Below are 26285 nucleotides of genomic sequence, written 5' to 3' on the forward strand. Positions count from 1 at the left end.
CTTACTACGCCCCAGGGCCAGGCGCTCAGGGGGCGTGCAGCCCAGGTGCCAGTTAGAAATGCAGGGTCCCAGGCCCCCCACACCGGCCGAGGCCAAGCCTACATGAGGAAGGTTCCCGAGTGATCTGTGCACACACTCCAGCTGGGAAAGAGTGTGTGTAAAGCACATACACCGGGCCACACGGAGCTCGGATGCTAGAATCTCAAACTGGGAGAGGCTCCGAGGACAGTCCGGCTGCCAAGTGCCACCCCCAGGCACAGCAGCTTGGTCCAGGGCTGAGGGCATCGCTTGCTGGAAAATTCTCTTGAGAGAGGGGGCCCCACTTTCACACAACACCCACCGGAAGCTGCATCCACCAGCCCAGGTACCGAGCACCCGGCACAGAGCACGGGCCCAGAAACTTCTGATGGGAGGAGGGGGAGGGGTGCCCTGCCACTTCCATGGTCCAACATCCAGGTGCACAGTGTTACCTCCCCTCAGACGCCCAGGTGCCCGGCTGAGGTGTTGCCACCTTGCACCCACTCCTCAGCCCAACTTGCCCTTGAGAAACCACTCCACCCTCCATCCCTGCCCCTGGCTGATGATCCAGCTCCACTCCCTCACAGCGCTAGGGAAAACCCATTTGCATCTCTAGCATCTCATGGTGATTGGCTTCAACCCAGACATGTAACACTCTCGGAGCCAACGAGAAGCCAGGTGACTTTCTGCTGGGCTCACTCCCTCTCCTTTACTGGGCTTAGCAGGTGCCCTGGATAGAATTAAAGACGTCAGTCCTAACCGGCTCTCATTCTGCCTTGGATATAATCAAATTGAGACAAGAGGCCACAGGAACCATGCGATCACCAGACTCTAAGCTCTGGGAATGGAAGCTTTGAGAATACAATGCATGGGATTAACAACATGCTTCTGTTTAGACAGACCAAGGAAAGTGGATATTTTATCTGTCAGTTTCCATAAAACTTAGGTAAAATTTAAGTCTGTTTACTAAGATGAAGGAAGTTTCCCTGGATTATTCAAATGTTTGTTTTGAAGCTTGAAGACTGTAAACTTCAGACCTGGAATATTTATTTTAGGAAACTGCATCTGTTAGAAAGTTTGTGGTACAGTGCTGTTTACCTTGCATTGGAAACTCTGCTTGCAACAGTTTGACTCAAAGCTTCTTGGCCAACTCTGTGATGACCAAACACGCTAACCAGGACCTCTCACTAACCTAGTTTTATATAATTCAACCAGCATCTAAGACTGAACACACTGTTGTGGGATAAGGAGAACAGTTTAAGGCATTCCTCCTTAAACCTACATAGCTTCTAAAAGATTAACACTAAAAACGCAATGTAGGATGGCCAGTTTCCTTGACAGAAATCAGAGGCTGCTCCTGCCATCTTGCCTGAGGCTGGAAGTAACCACCAAGAGGAAGCGGAGTCAAGAGACATTCAACAGACCTTCAACGTCTATCTGGGATTCTAAGCACAGAGGCCAGAAGCATGTCCCATTTGAGGAAGTCAGGGTAGGGTACGTGTGGCTGACTGGCCCACTGTCTTCACTCTGGTTAGACATTCCTGATCCCGAGAGAAACAGGTGTGGCTCTAGATTGGCTCTAGAACATCTCGTCTAGAAGGGACCAAAAGAATTACAACAACTACAGGTTTGCCGCAGGAAATGGGGCAACCCAGGGGCTCTTTCAGAGTCACCCTGCACTCAGAGAAAGAAAAGAGCTGCAAGAGAAATCCTCAAGGGCCGTGGACATGCCCAACGCCCAAACCCAACCCCAGGTCTTACCGAATGGTGGGCTGGTCTCCACTTAGCTGCTTAAACCTCCGGTGGAGCTGCTCGATCTGGTCTGAGGAGACTGAGAAGCAGGGGAGGAGGAGGAGGAGGAGAAGGAGGGGGGCAGAGTGGGAGAGAGAAACAGGAAGACATGAGTGATCCCTGAACTCAGAAGCCACCAGCAGGAGGCTGGTGACAGCCTCCTGCCTCGTCCCACCCTCCCGTTCCATTGTTCTCCTGCATTCCCCACCCAGGCAACACTGAGCACCACCAGAGGAAGAATCCAACAAAGGGTTTCCCATTCTTCCTGACAATGCACCTCTGGGGTTATTCCTTCAGATCCCCTTTAACAGCAGCTCCCGGGACAGCAAGAACGTGAACCAGGTCATTCTCTCTTTCCCCAGCCCACTAAAGGGATCCCATCCGTTTGTCGGACTTCCTCCCCTCCCACTCCTGAAGACAGGTGTTTTCCTAGCTGAGCAAGGGGCTTCAGACAGTTGGTCCCATACTGCAAGACAGAGGAGTATGGAAGGGAAAAGCGGTTCAGGCTGGTGCTAGGTAATTTGGGAGACACGCAGTGAGACACAGAGAATCTGATGCAGTGAGGGAACTGGAAGGAAAAGAAATAGGATTTTGGTAATTGCACTGTGCATGACATATGATCTCAATGGTTTTAGAAAACCTACATACGGGAGTTTTTCTTAATGACCCTTTCCGGGCTGGTGGGCCATGTTTCTTCCACAGCTGGCATGAGGCCCTTGTGCATGCCAGGATTCATAATGGTCTCGTCCACACAAGGGCTTATTTTATGAAACGCACAGAACGAAACACCAACACCGACCTGTACCTTCTCACTTCAGCCTCGACACAACACTATAGGGGAGTAGCTACTCTTCTATCTCCGATTTGAACACTTTAGCTACACTTTCGACCACACAACCTGCCATGAGGCGAGCTGGGACCCATCTCCCAAGCCTGCCCTCATCCGCTACGCAGTATCTCCTGTCTGCCCACATATCCTGGCGTGCAAGGCCCTTACCTCTGGTTCCCGGGGACTAGGTACAGTTCATGCAGAACCTTCCAAACAGGTTCTGGGCTGATGAACAGCCAGCCCCCTCCACCTTCCTCCCAGTGCTTCCCATGCCTTAAACATCTCTTCTCCTCTTGTTGCAGAGGCAACTAATTTCTGGGACCAGCTTGTCACCTCATTTCCTGTTGGGTTTGTTTTTTTTTTTTTGGTCTCAGACTCAGGTTGCATCTCTTCGAGAGTCTGCAGCTCAGAATTCTCCAGCCTCCCTAGAAGCTGCTGTTGGTGAGAAAATACTCCTTATGACTGCCAACTGGTACGGAGGGTTTGCTGAGTACTGGATGCACATCTCCACACATTAGCTCATCCCTTCCCCAGGACACCCTGGGACAGGGCTCTATCCCCATTACAGATGTAGAAACTGACCACTGGAAAGACTGATAACCACCAGGGGCTGCTACCACCTTTCTGGAGGAGGAGATGGCCATTTACAGCACACGCATATCAGCAAAGACATATGTACACTGGATAGGCTAGCAATTCCACTCCTGGGTCCATACTTGTGCTCATCAGAAAATATGTAGGAGCTGGTTCATGGAAATACGATTTCAACAGCCCTAAACTGGAAGCTATCCAAGCCCCCAGCAATGGCAGAACACATAAAGAGTTACCGTGTAGCGTAGTCACGCAATAGGATAGTATACAGCAGTGAACCAACAATGTGTGTTATAACTTGGGTGAGTTTCAAAACCACAAAAATGGGCCTCTAGCTGGCTTAGTTGGTGGTACGTGGGACTCTTGATCTCGGGGTTGTGAGTTCGAGCCCTACAGTGGGTGTAGAGATTACTTGAAAAAAAATTTAAAAATCCTAAAAAAAGAACCATCAAAACAAGCAAAAGTAGTCAGACAGGAAAGAGCACGTACTTTATGATTCCATCCAAATAAAGTTCAAAAACAGGCAAAACTCATGTATAGTGTTAGAAGTCAGGATAGAAAAGCTACATTCTGGGGGCGCCTGGGTGGCTCAGTCGTTAAGCATCTGCCTTCGGCTCAGGTCATGATCCCAGCGTCCCGGGATCGAGCCCCGCATCGGGCTCCCTGCTCCTCGGGAAGCCTGCTTCTCCCTCTCCCACTCCCCCTGCTTGTGTTCCCTCTCTCGCTGTCTCCTTCTGTCAAAATAAATAAAATCTTAAAAAAAAAAAAAAAGAAAAGAAAAGAGAAAAGAGCTACATTCTGGATGATTCCAACTATATGACATTCTGGAAAAGGCAAAACTATGAAGACGCGAGAGACATCAGTGGCTGTCAGAGGTCGCGGGGGTGAGGGAGGAATAGGTAGAGCAGAGGGTTTTTAGAGCAGTGAGACGACTCTGTAGGACATCATCATGGTGGATGCCCATCACTATACATATGTCCAAACCCACAGAACATACAACTCCAAGAGGGAACCCTAATGTACACAATGGACTTGGGGCGATGATGATGTGTCATGTAGGGTCACTGACTGTATCCAAAGTACCACTCTGTTGGGGGATTATTGATAATGGGGGTGATCAAGCAATAGTGGGGTTGGGGGTGGGTATATGAGAAAACTCTAATTTCCCCTGAATTTTGCTGTGAACCTATCTAAAACTTCTCTAATAATAATGATGATGACATTGTCTTAATTTTTTTTTTAGAGGGGGACAGAGGGAGAGAGAGAATCTTAAGCAGGCCCCACATCCAGTGCGAGCCCAGTGTGGGGCTCGATCTCACAACCCTGAGATCATGATCTTAGCCAAAATCAAGAGTTAGACCCTTAACCGAATGAGCCACGCAGGCACCCCTGTATTAATTTTTAAAAAGAGAAGTCAGGATAGTGGTTGCCCCTGAGGGGAGAGTAGCAATTTGAATGGGGCATGAGGGAGGCCTCTGGGTACTGGGAGTATTCTATTTCTTGATCCAGATGCAGGTTATACACATGTGTTCTCAGCAAGTTCATGGAAATATATATTCATGGTGATGCACTTTTTGGTACATGTTATCACAGTAAAACGTTTACATGAAAAATTCAGTAATTCAAAAAAAAAATTCAGTAATTCTACTTGGCAAGAATTTGTTCTAAAAAAAAAATAAATCCAACAAGAACAGAACATGAATATACAAATGTGTTCAACTTTATATTCTTTTTTTTAATTTTATTTTTTAAGTAATCTCCATGCCCAATGTGGGGCTCGAACTTAAAACTCCGAGATCAAGAGTCACACGCTATACCGACTAAGCTAGCCAGGTGTCCCACCTCTGTATTCTTAACAGCTTAAAAACTGGACTCGGGCGCCTGGGTGGCTCAGTCGGTTAAGCATCCGCCTTCGGCTCAGGTCATGATCCTGGGGTCCTGGGATCGAGTTCCGCATCAGGCTCCTTGCTCTGCGGGGAGCCTGCTTCTCCCTCTCCTCCCCACTTGTGCTCTCTCTCACTATCTCTGTCTCTCTCAAATAAAATCTAAAAAGAAAATAAAAAAAAAACAAAACTGGACTCAACGTAAGTGCTCACCAAAAGCAGATTGGTCAAATATTTTATGGTATACTTAGCCAATTAAAAAAAAAAAAAGCATGTTGCTTTTGAAAAGTGATAATTGTGTATCTGACATGAAAATATAGTCCACATATGATATCGTTTAAAAACAGCTTGCTGGGGCACCTGGGTGGCTCAGATGGTAGAGCATGTGACTTTTTTTTGTTTTGTTTTTAAAGATTTTATTTATTTATTTGACAGAGAGAGAGAGAGAGAAGAGAACAAGCAGGGGGGGAGCGGCAGGCAGAGGGAACGGGGAAGCAGGCTCCTCACTGAGCAGGGAGCCCAATTCAGGGCTCGATCCCAAGACCCTGGATCATGACCTGAGCCGGAGGCAGACACTTAACCAACTGATCCACCCAAGCGCCCACCAGTCAAGCATGCAACTCTTGATCTCAGGGTGGTGAGGTCAAGCCCCACACTGGCGCCTACTTAAAAACACAACAGCTTGGGCGCCTGGGTGGCTCAGTTGGTTAAGCGACTGCCTTTGGCTCGGGTCATGATCCCGGAGTCCTGGGATCGAGTCCCGCATCAGGCTCCCTGCTCAGCGAGGAGCCTGCTTCTCCCTCTGACCCTCCCCCCTCTCATGTACTCTCTCTCTCTCTTTCTCGCTCTCTCAAATAAATAAATCTTTAAAAAAACAAAACAAAAAACACAACAGCTTGCTACAAAAATAGCATGACCTCATGCTGGGGGAAATATGTAGACACATACAAATGTATATAAGTAGTGAAAGGAAATCTGGACTTATTTTCCCTGAAATAATAATAGCAATTGTCCCTCCCAGTAGTGGGATTAAAGTGTTTGTTTTGCTTTGATTCATCTATATTTTCCGAATTTTCTCTAATACGCAATGCATGTTTATTAGTCAAGTAATGAATATTTTAAGCACACAATATGGTCCCATATGGGACAGCCCAGGAATCTCGAAGACATCGCTATGGATGAATCATGCTTGGCAGAGTAGCATGTCCTGCGCGCACATGTTCTTACTTAATCCTCTGCATGACCCTAGAATGGACAGACACTCCCATTTCACAGAAGAACAAACTAAGGATCTGAGGGGATCGGTAACTTGCTGAAGGTCGCTGAAGTTGAAAGGCAGACCCAGGATTTGGGCTCAGTTTGTTGGGCAGAACGTGTGTGGTTTCGTGTTTGTTCGTTTGCTTACTGACACCCCATGCCGCCTCTCTTTGTGTGATCAAAGGCAGCTCTGAGCTCTCAACCGCAGATTTAAAAAAAAATACAATGATCTGATGAAAAATATCAGAAATTACAACCCAAGATGATCCTAAACAACCTCTATGACAGATGAGTTACCTTCAAAATGATGCTAAGTGAAAGAGGCCAGTCACAAAGGCCACCCATTGAATGATTCCATTTATAGGAGATGCTCAGATCGGCAAATCCAAAGTAGACCAGGGCTTGCCTGGGGCTGGGGAGGTAGGCGGAGTCATGCTAATAGGTACTGAGCTTCTTTGGGCGGGGGCATGAAAATGTTCCAAAGTTAGATTGTGGTGATGGTTGCACAACCCTGTGATTATACTAAAAAACTACTGAGTACACTTTAAATGGGTGAACTGTACAGTATGTGAGTTACATCTCAATAGAGCCAGTAAAAAAAATGAATTACGTGCATAAGCACGAGAACCACAGCAGCTGACATTCATTGAGCATTCACCGGGTCCAGGGCACTGTGCTCAGCCCCACTCCTGCTAAGCCCTGGCTCACATAAGCCTCTCATCAATCCTATTGGGTAAGGATGGTTTTTTTATCCCCATTCTAGAGATGGGAGCACAGAAACTCGCCCAAGATCACACAGATAAGAAGAGGTGTATAAACCAGAAATCATCATGGACCAGGTTTCTCTAAGGAAGTTTCCAGCTAATTGCATGCCAAGTGCCTGCATGCACGCACACTCACACATATGCACACAAGCCTTCCTGTCGTGCCTGATTGAAAGCAGAGGCGTCAGAAAAACAACCTCCCACATCTGGTTCCCTGTCTTTGGCACCCAAATCCCCAGAGCCAAGAGTTCAGGGTTCAACTTAGGTACGGCTCCTCAGCCTCTGTAATTGGGCGGGGGGGGGGGGGGGGGGGGGGGGGGGGGTGGAAGGGGGAGAACGTCTGAGGCCTCATGAACTGACTTTCAAAGCACCCTCAGGTCCGGGGGTCCCCCAGAGGGTCTGTCCTGTGGGCACCGGCTCCATGTGTGCAAGGCCCCCCTCGGGGGCTCCCAGGATGGAAGCTTTTCTGGTTTCCCTGTTCCTTTGCTCAGCCCTTTCTCCAAGTCCCCATGAGGTCACAGTTGCCGTGGAGACGAGAGACCGAGCCACCTGGGTGCATAGGCATGTTGACCTCATTATCTTTGGTTTCAGATTTCAACCTAAGGGTTGATTTCCCACCCTTCCAGGGGCTGGTGGGAGTTTAACTGGCCCAATCTTTGTGTGTGTGTTGGGGGGGGGGGGTGACCTGTCACTCTGTATCAAAAGCTTAAACCAGGAAGTATATACCTGCAAGTCACTAGGCACATGCAGCCACTAAGCCCTTGCAAGGTGGCGGGTCCAGGGAGTCGTATAATACACACCAGCTTCCAAAGACTTAGTACAAAAAACAATGCAAACGGAGAGTCTCAATTTTTATATTGGTCATACACTGAAATATTTTAGACGAAATAGGGTAAGTAAAATATTAAAGTTAACCTCATCGGTTTCTTTTTTAAAACATGGCTGCTAGAAAATGTAGAGTTACCTTACATACACAGCTTCTAAAAAAAATTTTGCATTATTCCACCTTGCACTGTATTTGTACTGGACAGCGCTGGTATCTGGGCTTTCAACCAGCAACTTGATGCCGAGGAACAAAAGCCGAGGAACTCAGACAAGTGTACGGAGATAAACAGGTCTGAGTCCTCATCACTGCCTATTAAAACAGTAAACGCCTGGGGAAATGGTGAGCCACAAAGAAACTGGTTGAAATAAATCCTGGTGAGTCCTGAAGACAGAATACTACACAACCTTCAAAGACCTGTTTAAAATAGTTAGAGGGGCGCCTCGGTGGCTCCGTTGGTTAAGCATCCGACTCGATCTCAGCTCAGGTCATGATCTCACGGTCGTGAGTTCGAGCCCTGTGTTGGGTTCCATGCTGGGCATGGAGCTTACTTAAAAATACATATATGTATAAAATTCAGAACATAGAACGTTCATGGGATATCACTACAGGGAAAAACCAACAGGCCACAAGATCTCATGTATATGAAAGCTCATAATGACATACATGTGTCCACAGGAAAAGACACACAAAAGAGTACATTGCTTCCAAGCGGTGGAATTACAGGACAGTCCTCTCTTCGCTTGTCTCTTATTTTTGCTTATCTGTCCTTTAACTTTTCTGTAATTCACAGGGTTCACTCATCCGTCCAGCGGAATGGGATTCGGTCCTAATGGAACAAAGCACTGATACATGCTCCAACAGATGAGCCTTGAATACACGATGCTAAAGAAAGAAACCAGGCCCAGGTCACGTATCGTAGGATTCCTTTTATATCAAATGTCCAGAATCGGCAAATCTAGCCACAGAAAGCAGATTAAGGGGGTTCCGGGGTTTGGGGTAGGGAGAGATGAGGAGTGATGTAATGGATCTGGGGTCTCTGCCTGGTCCTGTCAGGTGGTAGGGACCAGCTCACAGCCTCGCTGTGCTGAGCAAGGGGTCACCAGGCAGGTGGAGGGTCACACAGACCAGGAGGTCAGAGACAACCCCCAAGGATGAGGAGGCAGGAGATGGGGAGGGGGCAGAGAAAGGGGCGTGAAATCCCCCCACGAGGCCCGACCTCCCTCATCTGACTCAAGAAGAAATGGAGTATCAGCCTTCAGCACATCCATTATGGGGTGACCCAGACTACTTGAGCATTTCCAGGGCCCCAAGTCCGGTGACAAAGGGCACATAAACTATCACCTGCCCCTTCCTGAGTCCATGCTGGCTCGCAGGGGAGGGGGAGGCCCGCCTGGGTCACTCAGCCCTCTGACAGATGCCCCGTCACTCACTAAGAGACATTTACGGAGCACCTCCGCTTCGCTTGGCACCTGCTAGCTGCTGGGGGTGCGGACACAAAAGGCAGAGCCCTCAGCTCTTGGAAACGGGCGTCACCTCGCTGGGATCCAGGATAGTAAACGTGGTTATCGGCCTGCCAAGGAGCACCAGGGTAGGAGAGAGGCTTCCAGTCCACAGAGACGGGGTGGGAGGCAATGCCTTATGGGATCCTGAAGGCGAGGGTGAGGTCGGGGAGGGCAGGGCTGGCAGAAGCAGAGTGGGAAGAGCTCAGGAAGCCCCGCGTTTTTCCGCACAGGTGGAAGGCAAGCGAAGGACAGGGGAGCAAGGGGAGGTAATGGCGGTCGTACACACTGAGCTAAGGCGTTTAGACTTCACCCCGAGTTCACAGAGGATGCTAAGGCCGGGGACAACAAGATCCCATGTGCCTGGTGACAGAATGGAGGGTGGATGCAAAGGACAGGACTCAGGGGACCCGAGAGGCCCACGGGGGAGCAATGGGGGGCACATGCTCAAAATGAGGTTGCAAGGAGCAGGGGCAGCTGGAAGTCTGCTCCTGCGCTCTCCAGGGGCTCCCCAGGGGCTCCCCCTGCCTCTCCCTCTCCCCCAGCAGTGCCACCCTGCCGCGGGCCCCAGGACACCGAGCAGCTTCCAGGACCCCCACGCTGTCCTGCTCGCCGTGTCCTGGCAGACTGGCCGGAAGCCCAGCATCATCGGCCGAAGTCCCAGAACACAGAGATGAGCTGGGTCAAACAGAAAGGTGGGCTAACGACATCGCTGCCAGGGGCTGCTGGCTCAGTCCCCGGCTCCACGTCCTACTAAACCGCCCCCTGAGGCCGCCGCCTTCGCCCCCCCCCCCCCCGCCCCGTAACTTGGAGGTAATAAAGGGCTGTTCACACCCCGGAAAACAATCAAAATCACATGCACACGATGCACAAGGGCCAAAAGGTAGGAACACCCAAACGTCCATCAGCCGGTGAGCAGAGGGCACATGATACTGCCACGGGCAGGCAGGCAGCACGGACCCCTGCTAGCTCACGGCTGACCTCGAAGACACGATGCCTCGTGGAAGCAGCCAGACGTGCAAGGCTGCGTGCTGCCATTTACACGAAGCTTCCGAAATCCGTGAACCCATAGGGACAGAAAGTAAGTTTGCGGTTGCCAGCCGCGGTGGGGGTGGGGGTGGGAGTGGGGGTGGGGGGTGGATTTCAGGAGCAGCTAATGGGCCTGAAGTTTCTTTCGGGGGCGATGTTGTCCTGGAACTGGATCGTGGTGACGGCTGCCCAACGCCGTGGGTGCACTTAATGCCCATGACCAGTATACTCGAAAATGGTGAAAATGGTAAATTATAGGTTATGTGAATTGCTCCCCAATAAAAACATCACATACATCTTGCACTGGACCTGGCAGGAGGAGCTGAGACACCAGAGTTGCCCCAAGAGCGATCATGAGGACCCTGAAGTAAGAACCTTGTGGTACCTACTAGGCTCCTCGGCTGGCTCCCCGCTCAGCTTGGCTTGGGAGGGAGGGAAGAGGCACTTTGCATGCTGCCTGGGGCTACAGCCAAAGCAGTGACTAATCCTGGGCCTCGGGAGGGAGGACAGGGAGAGCCGAGAGCGCCTGGAAGGGACCCACCCTCACACGCCTGCCCATCGCCCCGAAGACGCTTCCTGGTGCCCAGCAGATGCCCTGCTTCTCTCCTTCACCTGCACCCCTCGCTCAGCCTGCACACGTCACAGAGCACACCTCGCAGCCGGGATTTTTAAAGACACCAAAGATGCACTTGGGTGCCCTCGGCCTTGAAAGGAAACAATCATACCCAATTCTAGTCTCTGAAGCAGAAGAAACGACAAGAAGGTTAACTGCGGCCTTTTATCCAGCACCTTTGAGCCCTTGACACGCAAACTTCAACCCAGTCCGTAAGAGCAAGATCCACGGGATTCTGGGCAGGAGCTGCGCCGGGCCCTGGCCAGCATGGTGATGGCCTTAATTTTAAGCTCAGGTCCTGGGGGGGGGGGGGGGGGGGTCTCTCAAGGGTTTTTGTCCCACATGGAATAAATCCTCCAGCTCTCAAGACTGGAGCTGAAGCGGAGACAGAATGAAGTGACTTGACTTTAGAAAAGATCCTCCTTCTCATGAGCAATGAGACAACTTGGAACACTGTCAGAGTGGGTGGGCAGGACTCTCAAATCACACAGTCTGTGCTTTGCTCATCGACGCTCACCTTCCCACAGCTCTGCTCTGTTCTTCGCCATTTGCCTTATAGCAGCGATACTCACTGCCATGTGGTAGCATTTCCTCGGAGGCAGGAACTAAGCCGAATGCTTGGTGCACATCATCTTATTTCACCCTCATCCAGGGCCTGCCTCAGAGGGCAGTTATCACACCCACCTTACAGATAAACCCGAGTCTCGGAGAGATTGAGTCATTTGCTGAGATGAGCGGCAGAACTGGGGTTTGAACCTGGGTCTCTAAAATCTATTTTAATACAACCCCATGCTCGGGCTATGCACCCCAAGAGAGGATGAGTGGGGACAATGAACACATAGCATTCATGTCACTAAAGAGACGAGGTCTCCATTTTCATAAAAAGGCTAAAGATGGGGAAGGGGCTGGGGGGAGGGAGCTGGCTAATCAGCAGAGATGTGAAGAGTGGGCGTCTTTGGGAGCATCTAAGGAACTGGTTTTCACATCATTCCAGAACTATCTTCAGCTCCAGATTTAGACTGGGCCACATCAAGGAGAGAGAGGCTTACCAAAAGTAGGAAGGCTTACTAGGTAAAGAAGTCCAGTTCCTGCTACATGGAATGAACACAGACTCCCCATTGCACTAGAGACACCTGAAACACTGGATAAAAGAAAAACCTCCCTTACGCCATTAACCCTGCAAGGGAGGGAGGCCTGGCAAGGCCAGAACCAAGGAGGGAATGCACACCCAGCAGGGCAGGAGTGCCAGATGCTGCTGAGGTGGCCCAGCATCAGAAATGGCCTTGGTTCTATGTAAGCAAGAAGTGAGACTCCTATCCAAAGCTGAAGCAGAGGGCCGCCTGGGTGGCTCAGTCAGTGGAGCGTCCGACTCTTTTTTTTTTTTTTTTTTTTTAAGATTTTATTTATTTGACAGAGAGAGACACAGCGAGAGAAGGAACACAAGCAGGGGGAGTGGGGGAGGGAGAAGCAGGCTTCCCTTGGAGCAGGGAGCCCGATGCGGGACTCGATCCCAGGACCCCGGGATCATGACCTGAGCCGAAGGCAGACGCTTAACGACTGAGCCACCCAGGCGCCCCAAGAGCGTCTGACTCTTGATCTCAGCTCAGGTCTTTTCTCAGGGCCGTGAGTTCAAGCCCCATGCTGGGCTCCACGCTGGGTGTGGAGCCTACTTAAAAAATAAATAAATAAATAAAAAGCTGAAGCATGAAAGACCACTTCCCCATGTAAGACAGGCTAGAGAAAATACTCCCTACTGTCTCAGAGAGTCAACAAGGAAGTGGACTCTGCTAAGGAGGTGGCCGGGCCCAGAAGAAAGGGGTGAAGCCTCTGTGATGAATTAAACACCACACGTGTGCCATGAACAGGTGAAAACACCAATCCTCTCTGGTACAGGAAAGCCAAATTGAGGACTTAATGTAAAAAGTGTTTCTAGACCAGTGACTGTTCTCAGGGACTTAGCACAATAAATGCAAAGCACTGTGTGAGGTGCTTCTATAACCCAGGGACTCTCACAGGAGAGGTATTTTTGGTAAGCCCTTCTCCACTTGGTTTGGCCTCAGCATAAATCTGGAGCTGAAGACAGTCCCAGAAAGATGTGAAAACCAGGAGAGACAGCCCAATCAAACATGAGCTCATAATCAAAAACCAAACCACACGAGCAAATGAACCACCATAAGGGAGAATCAACAGACACAACTAACAAAAGGAACGGAACCCTTCTTGTTTTAAATTTGTTACCACCACCACGATCAAGTGGGATTTGTTCTGGGGATGCAAGGGTGTTTCTATATTTGCAAATCAATCAAAGTGATATATCACACTAACAAGAGAAAAGATAAAGGGCATATGATCATATCAACAGATACAGAAAAAGCATCTGACAAAAAAAGCATCCTGCCCATCTGACAAAATACCCATTCATGATTCAAACTCGCAACAAAGTGGATTTAGAGATAATATAACCGAACATAATGAAGTCCATATATGGAGAACCCACAGCTAACATCATACTCAATGATGAAAACCTGAGAACTTTTCCTCTGAGATCAGAACAACACAAGGTTTTCCTTTCTCACTTTTATTCAACATAGTACTGAAAGTCTAGCTGCAGCAATGAGACAAATACAAGGCACCCAAATTGGTAAGGAAGAAATAAAGCTGTCACTATTTGCAGACATGATACTATATATAGAAAACCCTAAACAGTCCACCAAAAAGCTATTAGAATAAATGAATTCGGGCGCCTGGGTGGCTCAGTCGTTAAGCGTCTGCCTTCGGCTCAGGTCATGATCCCAGGGTCCTGGGATCAAGCCCCGCATCGGGCTCCCTGCTCGGCGGGAAGCCTTCTTCTCCCTCTCCCACTCCTCCTGCTTGTGTTTCCTCTCTGTCTCTGTCAAATAAATAAATAAAATCTTTTAAAAAAATAAATAAATGAATTCAGGGACACCTGGGTGGCTCAGTCTAAGGTTAAGCATCTGCCTTGAGCTCAGGTCATGAACCCAGGGCCCTGGGATCAAGTCTGGCATCAGGCTCTCTGCTCAGCGGGGAGCCTGCTTCTCCCTCTGCCTGCCACTCTGCTTGTGCTCTTTCTGACCAAGTAAATAAAATCTTAAAAAAAAAAAAAAAAAGCAGAAAAGCAAAGTCTCAGAGATGGAAGGTACAGCATGGGGAACAGAGACAATAAGATTGTAGTAACACTGGATGGTGACAAATGGTAACTACACTTATCCTGGTGAGCAGAGTAGTGTTGGCAAATCACTATGTTGCATATCTGAAATTAATGTTGTAGATCAACTACACTTTAATTTTTTTTTTTTTTTTAAGATTTTATTTGACAGACAGCGAGAGAGGGAACACAGCAGGGAGAGGAGAGGGAGAAGCAGGCCTTCCACCGAGCAGGAAGCACAATGCGGGGCTCGATCCCAGGACCCTGGGATCAGGACCCGAGCCGAAGGCAGACATCCAACGACTGAGCCACTCAGGCACCCCAATAAATTTTTTAAAATAAAAAAATTGGGGGGGGTGCCTGGCTCCGTCAGTAGAGCATCTGACTCTTGATCTCAGGGTCATGAGTTTGACCCATGTTGGGGGTAGAATTTACTTAAAAAAATTTTTAAAAAGGAATGGCACCCCAAGGGGGTGAAACAGAAGAGACTATACAGTAAGCGTTAAGTCATTACACATAATGAAAGAACACTATTCTATGACAAAAGCAGTCAATCTAAAAACCGTATAGAACTTATAAAATGTTTTTTTATGTCATCGGGGGGCATCTGGGTGGTGCAGTCAGTTAAGTGTCCAACTCGGTTTCAGCTCATGTCTCGATCTCAGGGTTGTGAGATCGAGCTCCACATCGGGCTCTGCACTTAGCGTGGAATCTGCTTAAGACTCTCTCTCCCTCTACCCCTCCCCACTGCTCATTTGCCTGCTCTCTCTAAAATAAACAAATCTTTAAAAAAAAATAAAATAAGGGGTGCCTGGGTGGCTCAGTCGAGTATCTGCCTTCAGGTCAGGTCATAATCCCAGGGTCCTGGGATCGAGTCCCGCATCAGGCTCCTTGCTCAGCGGGAAGCCTGCTTCTCCCTCTGCCTGCTACTCCCTCTGCTTGTGCTCTCTGTCAAATAAATAAAATCTTTAAAAAAATCTTTAAAAAAATAAAGTAAAAGTTATCAAAATTTAAAAACTTAAGGGGCAGCAAGACTGTAACACCTAGGGATGCCTGGGTGGCTCAGTTGTTAAGCGTCTGCCTTCGGCTCAGGTCATGATCCCAGGGTCCTGGGATCGAGTCCCACATCGGGCTCCCTGCTCCACGGGGAGTCTGCTTCTCCCTCTCCCTCTGCTGCTCCTCCTGCTTGTGCTCGCTCTCTGACAAATAAATAAAAATCTTAAAAAAAAAAAAAAAAAGGCTGTAACACCTAAAGACAGAATTAGTGAATTGGAAGATGGACCTAAGGAAATGACCCCAAAGACAGCAAAGAGCAATAAATAATAGAAAATACGAAAGAGAGGTAAAGAGACATTCAGGACAGAATGACATGACCCCATCTATTTCTAATAGGAATTACTGAAGAAGAAAAAGATAAGTGGGATAGGGGAAAGAACACGTTCATAATGTAAGACACAAGCCTTTTTTTTTTTTTTTAAGGATTTTTTATTTATTTGACAGAGACACAGCGAGAGAGGGAACACAAGCAGGGGGAGTGGGAGAGGGAGACACAGGCTTCCCGCAGAGCAGGGAGCCCGATGCGGGGCTCGATCCCAGGACCCTGGGATCATGACCTGAGCTGAAGGCAGACACTTAACGACTGAGCCACCCAGGTGCCCTCATAAGCCTTCTTTAGAATGAAGCAGCATAAACCATTCCCAGGCAGGATAAATAAAACAAATCCATACCTAGACACACTGCAGTAAAAAAAAAAAAAAAAAAAAAAGGTACAAAAGCAGACTTTTACCAAAAAATATCAATTAGACAAAAGAGCTGACTTCTCAACAGCAACAAGAGACCAAAACCAAAGTGCTGAAAGAAGATATGCAGAATTTTATACCCAGCCAAATGATCAACTGTGTATGCTGGCAAAATCTAGACATTTTCAGACAAAGCTGACAACTCACAGAGATTCGTTGAAAAATCTATGGAAAGGTGTATCATGTAAGAAAATGAAACCTATAAGGAAAAACTTTTACAAGAATAGGGTCTGCATAAAACAATAATAAAACCAATGATTAGGTTCTAAAAATGTAGAAAAAAATACTAGAGAGTGACACAAACTAAAGCATGTTAAGGTCCCTGATCATCAGCACGAGGGAAAGATAAAGATTAACATCAGGCATGTCAAAGATGGCAGCCATGTCAAAAAAAGAAAAAGAAAAAGGAAGGAATTAGTAAAGTTAGAGACTGCCCTTAAAAGGGAGAAAGGTAGCCAGCTTCTGTAAGGTTTCTAATCAAAATTATTAGTACTTGCCTACAACCATTGAACACTTACAGTGTGTCAAGAGCTTTACTAAGATACTCACTTAATCCTCACAATAGCACTGTGACACATTCCCATTCGACAGATGAGAAAACGGAGGTGTGCCGGCCAAGGTGGTTGCCCAGAGACTAAAAGGTGGTCTACAGTTCAAACCTTTACTATCTGCTGGTAAAGGCCACGGTGGGGGGGTGGGTAGCAGGGCAGTGTATGTCCATGTGGACCCTGGCTGCAGTCTTGGGGGATGCAGGGGAGGACAAGACTGGAGAGCCCCTGGGAACAGCAGGTGGGTGAAGTACGCTGAGTGCTGGGTGCTCACTTGGGATTGACCACTGGGACCCCGGCATGAGCGCTCAGGAGAAAGGGAAGCCCCTTCCAACCTCAGTGCGCTGGGAAAGCCCTTCACGGTAGCCACTCTCTCTCTCCACCACGGTCTAGGTAGGACTCAGCCGTGCCAATAGTGAGGTCTCCTGCTGGCCACCTGCCCACCCTCCGGAGTCACCTGATCCCGGAGACCTCAAGGAGCCTTCTCACCTCCTAGGGAGCGGAAGACCCACTTCTGACAGCCTGCCCATCCACAAAGGTCACGCCGCGGGACAACAAAGGGCCTTTTTGTCCTCACGCTTACGGTGGCTGCCACCACCAGCGGAGATCACCCACTCGACCTTCTGGCTTTATGAATTAATAAAGTTGCAACAGGAGACAGTGGCTCGCAGGCCCAGGCACCTCCCCCCTGCCCCCTCCTCGCCTGGTACCACCAGCATGGGCACTAGGGGGCCCTGCCTGATCTCCCCAAAGTGGTGGGCGCTTCTGAGCAAAACACCTTATTCCCTTGGCTCGAGATAGCAAATACTGAAGCACTTTGCCAGAGGAAAGGCATCTTATCAACACTCGAGGTGTTCGGTCCGTACGGCATGCCTGAGCATTGATTACACTCTGGGCTGCATTCTGGGGGCCATCAACTCACAAAAAAATATCCTGCCAGTGTGGGGCTGGGGGTGGGATGAGGAAGAAAGACGCATAAGGGATCTCTGATCACGACTAATTCACGAAGTTAGGACGTCTTGGAGCGGACTGCCAATTACTTTCAGGAAACAGAGGGGGCTGCACGTTCTTGCTCTTCCTCCCAGAGCCCCTGGCTCCCCTCACACTGCCCATCACCGAGCTTGCCCTCCGTGGGCGCAGCTCACAATTCTAGAACTTTCCATAACACGATACCAAGCCTATCTGCCTCGGGGTCTAATTCTCCCCCTTCCAACTTCGTAAACAAGTGTGTGGGACCCTATTAATGAGGTCACAGGGTAAGTGTTGCATCTCCCAGATATACAGACCCTTTGTCTCAGTCTACATCGCATGGGGTCTGGGTCACCTGGGAAAGGCAGTTTTGGATTTGGGTTCCACACTCAAGGTAGTGACCCTGAGCAGTCCCTTCAAATGTCTGGGCCTCAGTTTTCTCATCTGTAAATTGGCAACAATATGCTATAATGGTGAGATGTCCTGGCCCAGCCAGAGTACAAAATATCAGCATGGGTCAAAACAAGGGTGTTTCTGGGCGCCCAGCAATGAAGTCCACTTGCCACTTGGCCCTTTCAAAAGCTTTCCAAAGCAGCCTACACTTTTCCACACTGTGAGCACCCAGGGATTTAGGGGTGGAGGTGTCTGGGTACCCCGGAAGGCTGGGGCCACGGAGCCTCCCTTCCATGGTCTCGGCCACTATGCCCACACTGCCCGACCATTTCTCCCCAGCCTGCCCCGCTGAGAGCTCAGCCTGAGGGGAACCTACCCTCCCCAGGCCTCACAGTCACCCTTATTCTTCCCTGCCCGGGAGACAGTTTTTCATTTTTCCTTAAAAAAAAAAAATTGGGGGCACCTGGGTGGCTCAGTTGGTTGGGCGACTGCCTTCGGCTCAGGTCATGATCCTGGAGTCCCGGGATCGAGTCCCACATCAGGCTCCCTGCTCAGCTCCTCCCTCTGACCCTCCCCCCTCTCATGCTCCCTATCTCATTCTCTCTCAAATAAATAAATAAAATCTTTAAGAAAATTGTTTTTAATTATTTTTGTATTAAGGTACGATTTACATACAATGGAATCCATCTTCACTGTTTTTGAGAACCTGAAGCGCCCTGGGGGAATGAGCTCCCTCCCCACCCCCAGAGCGACACAGACACGATTGTGCACCCTATTTCCTGGGGCTTAGAGATTGCCCAAGGACCCCAGGATAAAAGCCATAGTCCACCCAGAGGAAACACAAAGCGAACAGGGCAAACTTTACTGGCCACTTAGCTTTATGTGCCTCAGTGGGGGACACAAGGAGCTCAGTAGTACCAGTCAGTGCGCCCGCACCCCCGGAGCTCCTGGAGGGCAGGGAAGGTATCTGGCCCACCTGGGTACCCAAAGGGAACATGGCACATGGCGAATAGGCCGAGGCTGTGGTCTGGGGCCACTCGAGGACTTTATAACCACCGAGTAGTGGCCAATGGCGAGAGCCCAACAGAAAATGGGGTGCCACCCAGGCCTCCGGTTCCCTCCCCAGTGAGGAGGTCTGGGGATCACTCCAGAAACTGAATCCCAGTTTTACTTCTCGGCGGCCTGTGGCCTCGGGCAAGTGGCCTGCTCTCCTGAGCTCCCGAGCTCCCGTGTCCTCACCGGAAAACTGGGAATCCACGGTGCTCCTGGGGGAGGAGGTGCATGAGCAGCTGCGGATAAACTGCGCGGCTCAGCTCTGTGTTTGGCAAATGACAGGCGCCTGGTAAACACTTGCTGTCACCATTAGGAGGTCTGAACTCCAGATCTGGGACATTGTTTTTTCTTCTTCCTTCTGGCAGCTTCTTGGCATCTACATGGATAGGCCTGTGGAGCTGTTTTGGAGCCTGAAGGAAAAAATAGACCCTCCACCTTTCCCAGAATCCTCCACTTATTATTTCCTTTCCAGCCCCAGGAGCAGGCACGGGTGGGGGAGGCAGGAAATGGCCACCTCCAGGCCAGCTCAAGGTGGTGAAGGGGAGCAGGCTTCAGTGAGTGACCCCAAGGGGCCGGTCTTCCTGTGGGCGGGGGGGGGGGGGTCCACTTCACACCTCGGGACACATGCTGGGCTCCACTCCGTTCCTGCTGAAAGGCCAGCTCGGGTGTTCAATGTGAATTTTAACGTTCTAGGTAGTCCGCCTTCTTGGCTCAGAGAAGATGTTTGGGAAGACTTTTTTATGTTTTAAATCAATCAATGAGACTCTCACAGGCAAGGGGAGGTGGGCGTGCAGTTCTGAGGATGCCCTGCGTGGGCAAGCTTGTGCTCAGGCCTATTTTTGGTGGGGCTGGCTCAGTGCTGAAGCCCACAGGATGCATCTCCTGGTGCCGGGGGGTGCTGGCGCAGCCACGGCGGGCTGGTGGGGTGGCACTAGGGTGTCTCCTGGACACAACGCTCCTAGGCAATACTCCAGGGGCTATACAGTCTCTGGGGTCCCCACCTGGTCAGCATGAACGCCTGTGTTTTGAGTATCACACACACACACACCAAGGTGAACAAGCCACCTTCTCCCCGCTCTCAGGAAGCTCCAAGTGTCGAGGGGGTGGCAGGTGACAGAGCGGACAGCTCTAACATGGGGTGGTGTGGGCTACTATGGGAGGGAACGCAGGAGCCTCGGGAGTCTCAAGGACACGCGTTAACCCTCAAAGGCCAGACGGAGAGTAGGCAGGATGGGGAGCCGAGCCCCGAATGAGGAAGAGCGCGGGCTTCCTGAACAGACAGGGCTAAGAGAAAATGTTTGCAATCTTAACCTGGCTGCTGTTTTTACAGAAGTATCCCCTTACGTAAACCCCGAATTACGGACAGTCAAGTGAAGAGTTCTCCAGGCAGAGGGAGTGGCTTGCACAAAGGCCCAGAAGTGAGAAAAATAGATGTGCAGGCTGTTCCTACCCTTCTGCGTTCCTAGAAATCGGAGAGGCAACTCCCAATTGCAGTGAAGGCACGGTGCTGGCAGGAAATGGACTTGGGGATCCTCTGATCCCCTACTCCCCCACTTAGTGACCTGTGGGGCTGCAAGTTGCTTTACCCCTCCAAGCCTCAGTTTCCTTATCTGTAAAATGGCCATATTGCCACCTTCCACGGAGGGTTATTAGGAAGATTCCACCAGAGTGCATGCCGAGGGTTCGGCACAGAGCCTGGTGCTCAAGGAATGACGTCCATCACCACCATCCTGCTCATCATTTCCAGAGGGAGCCCTCAGGAAGGGACCAGGCTGACTCTTCAAATTAGGGACCATCTTGGTCCGTGCAAAGAGGCAGGGGGAACCCAGCAACACAGTCTGTTCCTTGGCTGAGTGCGCCTTAGGCTGAATGTTTCCCAAGGATTCTTGCAGGAGCAGGATCCTGGGAGCGGACGTTCCCATGCCGAGCCAAGAACCTCACATATGTGTATGTACATCATCTTACTCAATCCGTATAACCACCCGAGGATCCAGATGGGGACACTGGCTCTCAGAAGTAAAACGACTTGTTTAAGGTCACGCAGCTAGGAAGAAGTGGGCCAAGCTTTAACTCTTCGCTGTGGTTTAGAGTGATGGAGACCTACAAATGGGTTTAAAAACATGGCCAGTACTACAAACACTTGCCCAAAGCCACCTACCCAGCAAGATCCTTTAAATCAGGCTCCCCCCACCAGCTGAGCCCTGACTCTGGCTGCATCAGCATCCCATACTATTCTCATTTATTGTCCTCAAAGTCTTCCCACCACAGGGCCTTTGCATTTACCATTCCATCTGCCCCAAACTGCACTTTCCGCTGATCTTTGTGGAGCTGGTTCCTTCTTATTGGAGCTTCTGTTCCCCATTTTCGCCTCCTCAGAGAAGCTCTCCCAGTCCTCCCTAAAGAAATGTTTCCCTGCCCTTCCCCTGACTCTCATACCACTGTGTGTCTCCCCTCAGGAACATCAGCCTCTTAGGGTCACCTCTAAATCCCCAAGTCCTCGGTCCATCAATACTTGCCGAATGGGTTAAAATGCCCAGACTGTGCCAGCCCCTTTCAGAGGACAAGGGGGAACTTTCCTCCTATTTAAAGTTCCAAGAACTGAAGGCGTTCATTCTCCCCTCTGGTCAGACCTCACAGCCCCTTTCCTGATGCGCCCCCGGCCCCATCTCCCTCCCCTCCTTTGGGGTATGAAACTGGAATCCCAGGCAGTTAGAAGGGAAGCCCCATCAGCCACTTGTAGGAAGGCCACAGGGGGAACACTCAGCATCCGTCTTCCCCACGGGAGACCGGACCCAGGAAACAGGACAGGATTCCCAGCATGCTCCGAGGTCCCAGCACCTGTCAAACTCACCACCAGACGGAATTCCCCCCAACTGCCTGCGTGGGGGGCTGCCACCCTGCTGGCAGAAAGCCCAGCTACAGAGAGCCCTGACTTCCACCAGTGCAGACACAAGGCAACAAGAGCTCAACTAACAGAACCAGGGGAAATCCAAGAAAGGAGGAGGGGAACCCTACCTCCTTTCTCACGTGAGCCTTGGGGTTAAACTGGACTCAAAACTTTTATATTCACACATGGTTCAAAATGAAACTATAAAAAAAATCTACAGTGAAACCAGTCCCTCTTCGTCCCTTCCACCCAGTCTGCAAGTATTCACTCTTCTTACTTCCTTGTGGATCCTTCCAGGGTCCTTGATGCAAACAAAGCAATTACAAATATATGCTCTTACCACTTTTTTTTTAAGTGTTCCATTTATATACACTACAGTTTTTTCCCCCTCCAGTCGCAGATAATTCTGTGATTGCACATGGTAAAACATAACATGTGTATGTGATGCACGAGTGTATACACACACCCACGCACCCAGACCAGGTATTGAGGTGCTTTCTGTAATTTTCACCCAATTCTCCTGGACAGAGGTGTTTAGATTAGGAGTCAGCAGGGGTCGCCTTTCAGCCTTGGCACAAGTGGTTGGGTCATTCCCCACCCCCACCCAGGTGATCAATTATGGACCTGGCTGGCTGCCCTAAACTCAAAGCAGGTGCCAGGAGCCAGCCAGGTCCTTCCTTGAAATAACATCTGCGCTCTTTCTTAATCATCTAGCAGGTACTAGGAGAACTTCCATTCTAGAGAGAAGGAAACCGAGCGATGAAGTGACTAGCCCAAGGTCACACAGCCAGGAAGTGGTGTTGGCACGATTCACATCCGCCTGTCCAGTTTCCCCCTCACCTGGTCTCCCTCCGTCTTTGGTCCACACACCCCTCCACAGCCCGTAACAGAACCCGGCACCCCGAGCTCAGAGCCCAGGGTCAGAGGCCAGGGTCAAGTTCCCAGCCCGGCTGGACTGGGGAGGACAAACGCCACCACCGTCACTTCCCTGCGTCCAGGTCGGCCCCGCGGCGCGGCCGTTCCGTGCGCCCAGCCTCGGGCCGGATGCAGGTCCCAGGAGCCCGGGCGAGCTCGAGGAAGGTCGTCGGGCTCCGGCCAAGTGCTCCGCGGGCGCCACCCGCTACCCGGGGAAGGGGACCCGATGAACCCACTTTACAGATGGGAGGACGAAGAGAGGCGCAGGGGGACGGGCTCGGCCCCCGAGGTCACACGGCCGGGGAATGCCCGAGCCCGGCTGCCACCCAGGTGCGCCGACTTCAAAACTTTCCGGCCCCTGCGCCTCGCGAACCCGAACGACTTTCAGGTGCGGAGCGCGCACACCAGCTGGGCGGCCCGGGCTCTCGCCCTCCGAGCCGGGACGCCAGCCCTGCCCTGGGCGAGCCGGGCCCTGCTTCCCTCCCGGGTCCGCAGTCCCCAGGCCCGGGGTTCCCTGCCAACTCCGCGGGCGCCGAGGCTGAGCGGCCGCGGCACTTACTCAGCATCGCCGCGGAGCTCCTCGCCGCAGCCGGCAAAGTGGCCGGCGGGAACCCATTTGCAGGAGGGGGAGACTGAGGCGCAGAGAGGGCCAGCTACTAGCCCAAGGTCACACAGCGCGGCGGCGCGGAGCCCGGCGGGCGGCCGTGGGCTGGGAGCCCCGAGCCAGCCGGCCGGCGGTTCCCGCCCGTGTCCCCGCGGGATACTCACAGCCGGTCTTGCCCACGAGCTCCCGCACCTCCTCGGACGCCGAGTGGGCAGCGCCCATGGTGCCTGCGGCGGGCGCCCCGGGCTGGCGTCGGCTGCGCAGCGGCCGGTCCGGCCTCGGTCCCGCGCGGGTCGGGGCGCCGGGGACGGGTCTGAGCCGCGGGTTCCGCGTGGGGCGCGAGCGCGGCCTCTTATAGCGGCGGAGGGCGGCGCGCCGCGGTCCTAGCGCGCGCCGGCTTCGCGCACTGCGGGGATGGGGGAGCGCTCGGCCCGGGCCAGAAAGGGCGGGGAGGCGTGGAAGGGAGTGCGGGACCTAGATGCCCACCACCAAGGTTCCCCCCGCCCCCGCCCCGTGCAGCGGCCGTGCTCCTCGCGCCTCCCCGCCTCCGCACCCCTGCCGCCTTCGGAAAGAGGTGTGAACAGAGTTGGGGTGTAGGTGGGCGGACCCCGGGGAGGTTCCATATCCACCCCCACCCCGGTTCCATCACACATCCTCCCAGATCTCAGAAGGGAAACTCACCTGGGACAGTGAAGAAATACAGCCAGCATTAATTAGCTCTCTGGTGAACAGCAATAAAGGTAATATAATAATAGTAATCCACCTTAAATGCGCACAAGGTGCTTCGCTTGCCTCATTCCAGGAAAGCCCCTCGGCCCCTCCCAGCACCTTGATGAAGTGGACACACCACGTGCCAGAGCGGCCCATCCTAGTGGCGCAGCCCAGGAGCTTGGGGTGCGGGAGTTTTCCGAACTTGAGGAGCAGGCAGCTTCCTGGCCCTGCCCCGCCATCCCCATTCTGGCTCAGGCAGGGCCCAGGAGGCTGCCTTTCAAACCGCCCAGAGAATGTAATGCAGGTAGTTCCCCAAGCCTCCTGGGAGAAGTTTTGCCTTAAGTTGGCTTAAGGAATTGGATTCTGTGGTCAGGCTGGATGACCCTGGCCCGTCCTGCCACCTGTTTGACCATGATTCCTTCTACTTAAAATGAGGACAATAATAGTTAATGAGCTGTCCATCAGAAGGGCCTGCCATGGGACACCGCACAAAGCAATTGCTTTGGAATCCTGTCCATTTTACAAGGGAGGAACTGATTCTCAGAAAGGTCACACAGCCAGGGCAGAAATTCAAAGTCAACATCTTCTGGTTCTCAAGGCCAGACCACTGCGCTCCACAGTGCCTTGTGATGCGGCCATCCATGTTTGGCCTGTATTCAGTGTAATGTCCTGGGTGCCAGGCTCTGTGACAGGGCTGGGGGCGGGGTGGACATGGGTCCTTTGGTGTTCACAAAGACCTAGGTGGGCCCACGTACATGAGTTTCACAGGGCACTGGGGACGGGGTGCTGAGAACCAACTGCCCATACCTATAGACTACAGAACTTCTGGGTGGGGAGAGTGGGGGGGAATCCTGAACTCAGCCAGAGCTGCAGAATGAGCCCCCCCTCCTGGTGGAAAGTCCAGCTGCCCATTACACTCTGTTGGCTTTGAAAGAGTGGGAGCAGCCCCTGGAATCTGCATGTCTTTTTTTTTTTATAAAGATTTTTATTTATTTATTTGAAAGAGAGAGAGAGCACAGCAGGGGGAGCAGCAGAGGGAGAGGGAGAAGCAGGCTCCCCACTGAGCAGGGAGCACAACATGGGGCTCGATCCCAGGACCCTGAGATCATGACCTGAGCTCAAGGCAGACGCCCAACGACTGAGCCACCCAGGTGCCCCTGCATGTCTTTTTTTTTTTAAGATTTTATTTATTTGTCAGAGAGAGAGAGCACAAGCAGGGGGAGTAGGGGGGAGAGGGAGATGCAGGCTCCCTGCTGAGCAAGGAACCCAGATGTGGGGCTTGGATCCCAGGACGCTGGGGTCATGACCTGAGCGAAAGGCAGATGCTTAACTGACTGAGCCACCCAGGCGTCCCTGGAATCTGCATTTCAAAAGCCTCCTTGGGCAGGGCTGAGGTAGCCAAGCTGGGGAAGTGCGGGCTGTGGGGCATCAGCTGGTCTGAGTTAACTGGACCCAGAGCTTGCATTTCAAGGCAGAAGGAATCAAGACACCCAGATTGACCTCAGGGTCAGGAAAGGGGTTCGGGCCCCTTGGGAATGACCCACCACTGCTGGACACAATTTTATTCTGATGTAAAACACCAGTTCCTGGAATTTTATTATATTAAATTATCCAAGGATTAAATGATGGGGCTTGCTGCCGAAGAGACTGAAAATAGCATGTTCGGGATGGCACCCCCTCCCCCTTAGCCTAGCTGCTCCCAGAGCTAGAGACAGTGCAGGTGGGTAGGGAAGAAAGCCCTGGGGCTGTGCTCTGGGGCCCTGGGGGGGGGGGTGTGCACATGGCTCTGCTCTGCCCCTCGGTGATCACGAAGAGGCCCCCAGTGGGTGGGGTGAAGGGAGCCTGTTTTCATTCTGTGACCTGTCTACACGGCACCTTCATCTCAAGCCCCACTGACCACTGACAGCTCCTAGAGGAGTCCTGGCCCCTGCCCCTTCGCCTGGAACTCTCTTCCCCTCCCTCTTCCTATGGCTGGGTCTTCCTCTTCAGATCACTTCCTCTGAGAGACCTCCGCAGGGCCTCCCTCCACCCTCCTGGGTCTGCTGCCAAACAAGCCACCTTCACCAGCCTGCAGGGAGCTGGAAGAGGGGAAGGCTGAGGTGTGGTCATCAAGGGGAATTGATTTCTGATGGCAAGCCTT

The 26285-nt window shown here is 51.5% G+C and overlaps 1 protein-coding gene across 1 annotated transcript in view; it reads right to left on the reverse strand.

Annotated features, from left to right (window-relative positions):
* TESC (tescalcin) overlaps positions 1-23768 on the reverse strand; it is a 47243-nt gene extending 23475 nt beyond the window's left edge. Inside the window, exons 1-2 of the mRNA XM_035017087.1 lie at positions 23599-23768; positions 1780-1849 (exon numbers count right to left, since the gene is read on the reverse strand). Of these exons, the coding sequence (XP_034872978.1) occupies positions 1780-1849; positions 23599-23656 (128 nt within the window). The 5' untranslated portion in view covers positions 23657-23768. The remainder of the gene's footprint in view (positions 1-1779; positions 1850-23598) is intronic.
* Positions 23769-26285: the final 2517 nt, after the last annotated feature.

Source organism: Mirounga leonina, unplaced genomic scaffold, assembly GCF_011800145.1.
Source record: "Mirounga leonina isolate KUSES-001 unplaced genomic scaffold, KU_Mleo_1.0 Mir_171, whole genome shotgun sequence".
Lineage (NCBI taxonomy): Eukaryota > Metazoa > Chordata > Mammalia > Carnivora > Phocidae > Mirounga > Mirounga leonina.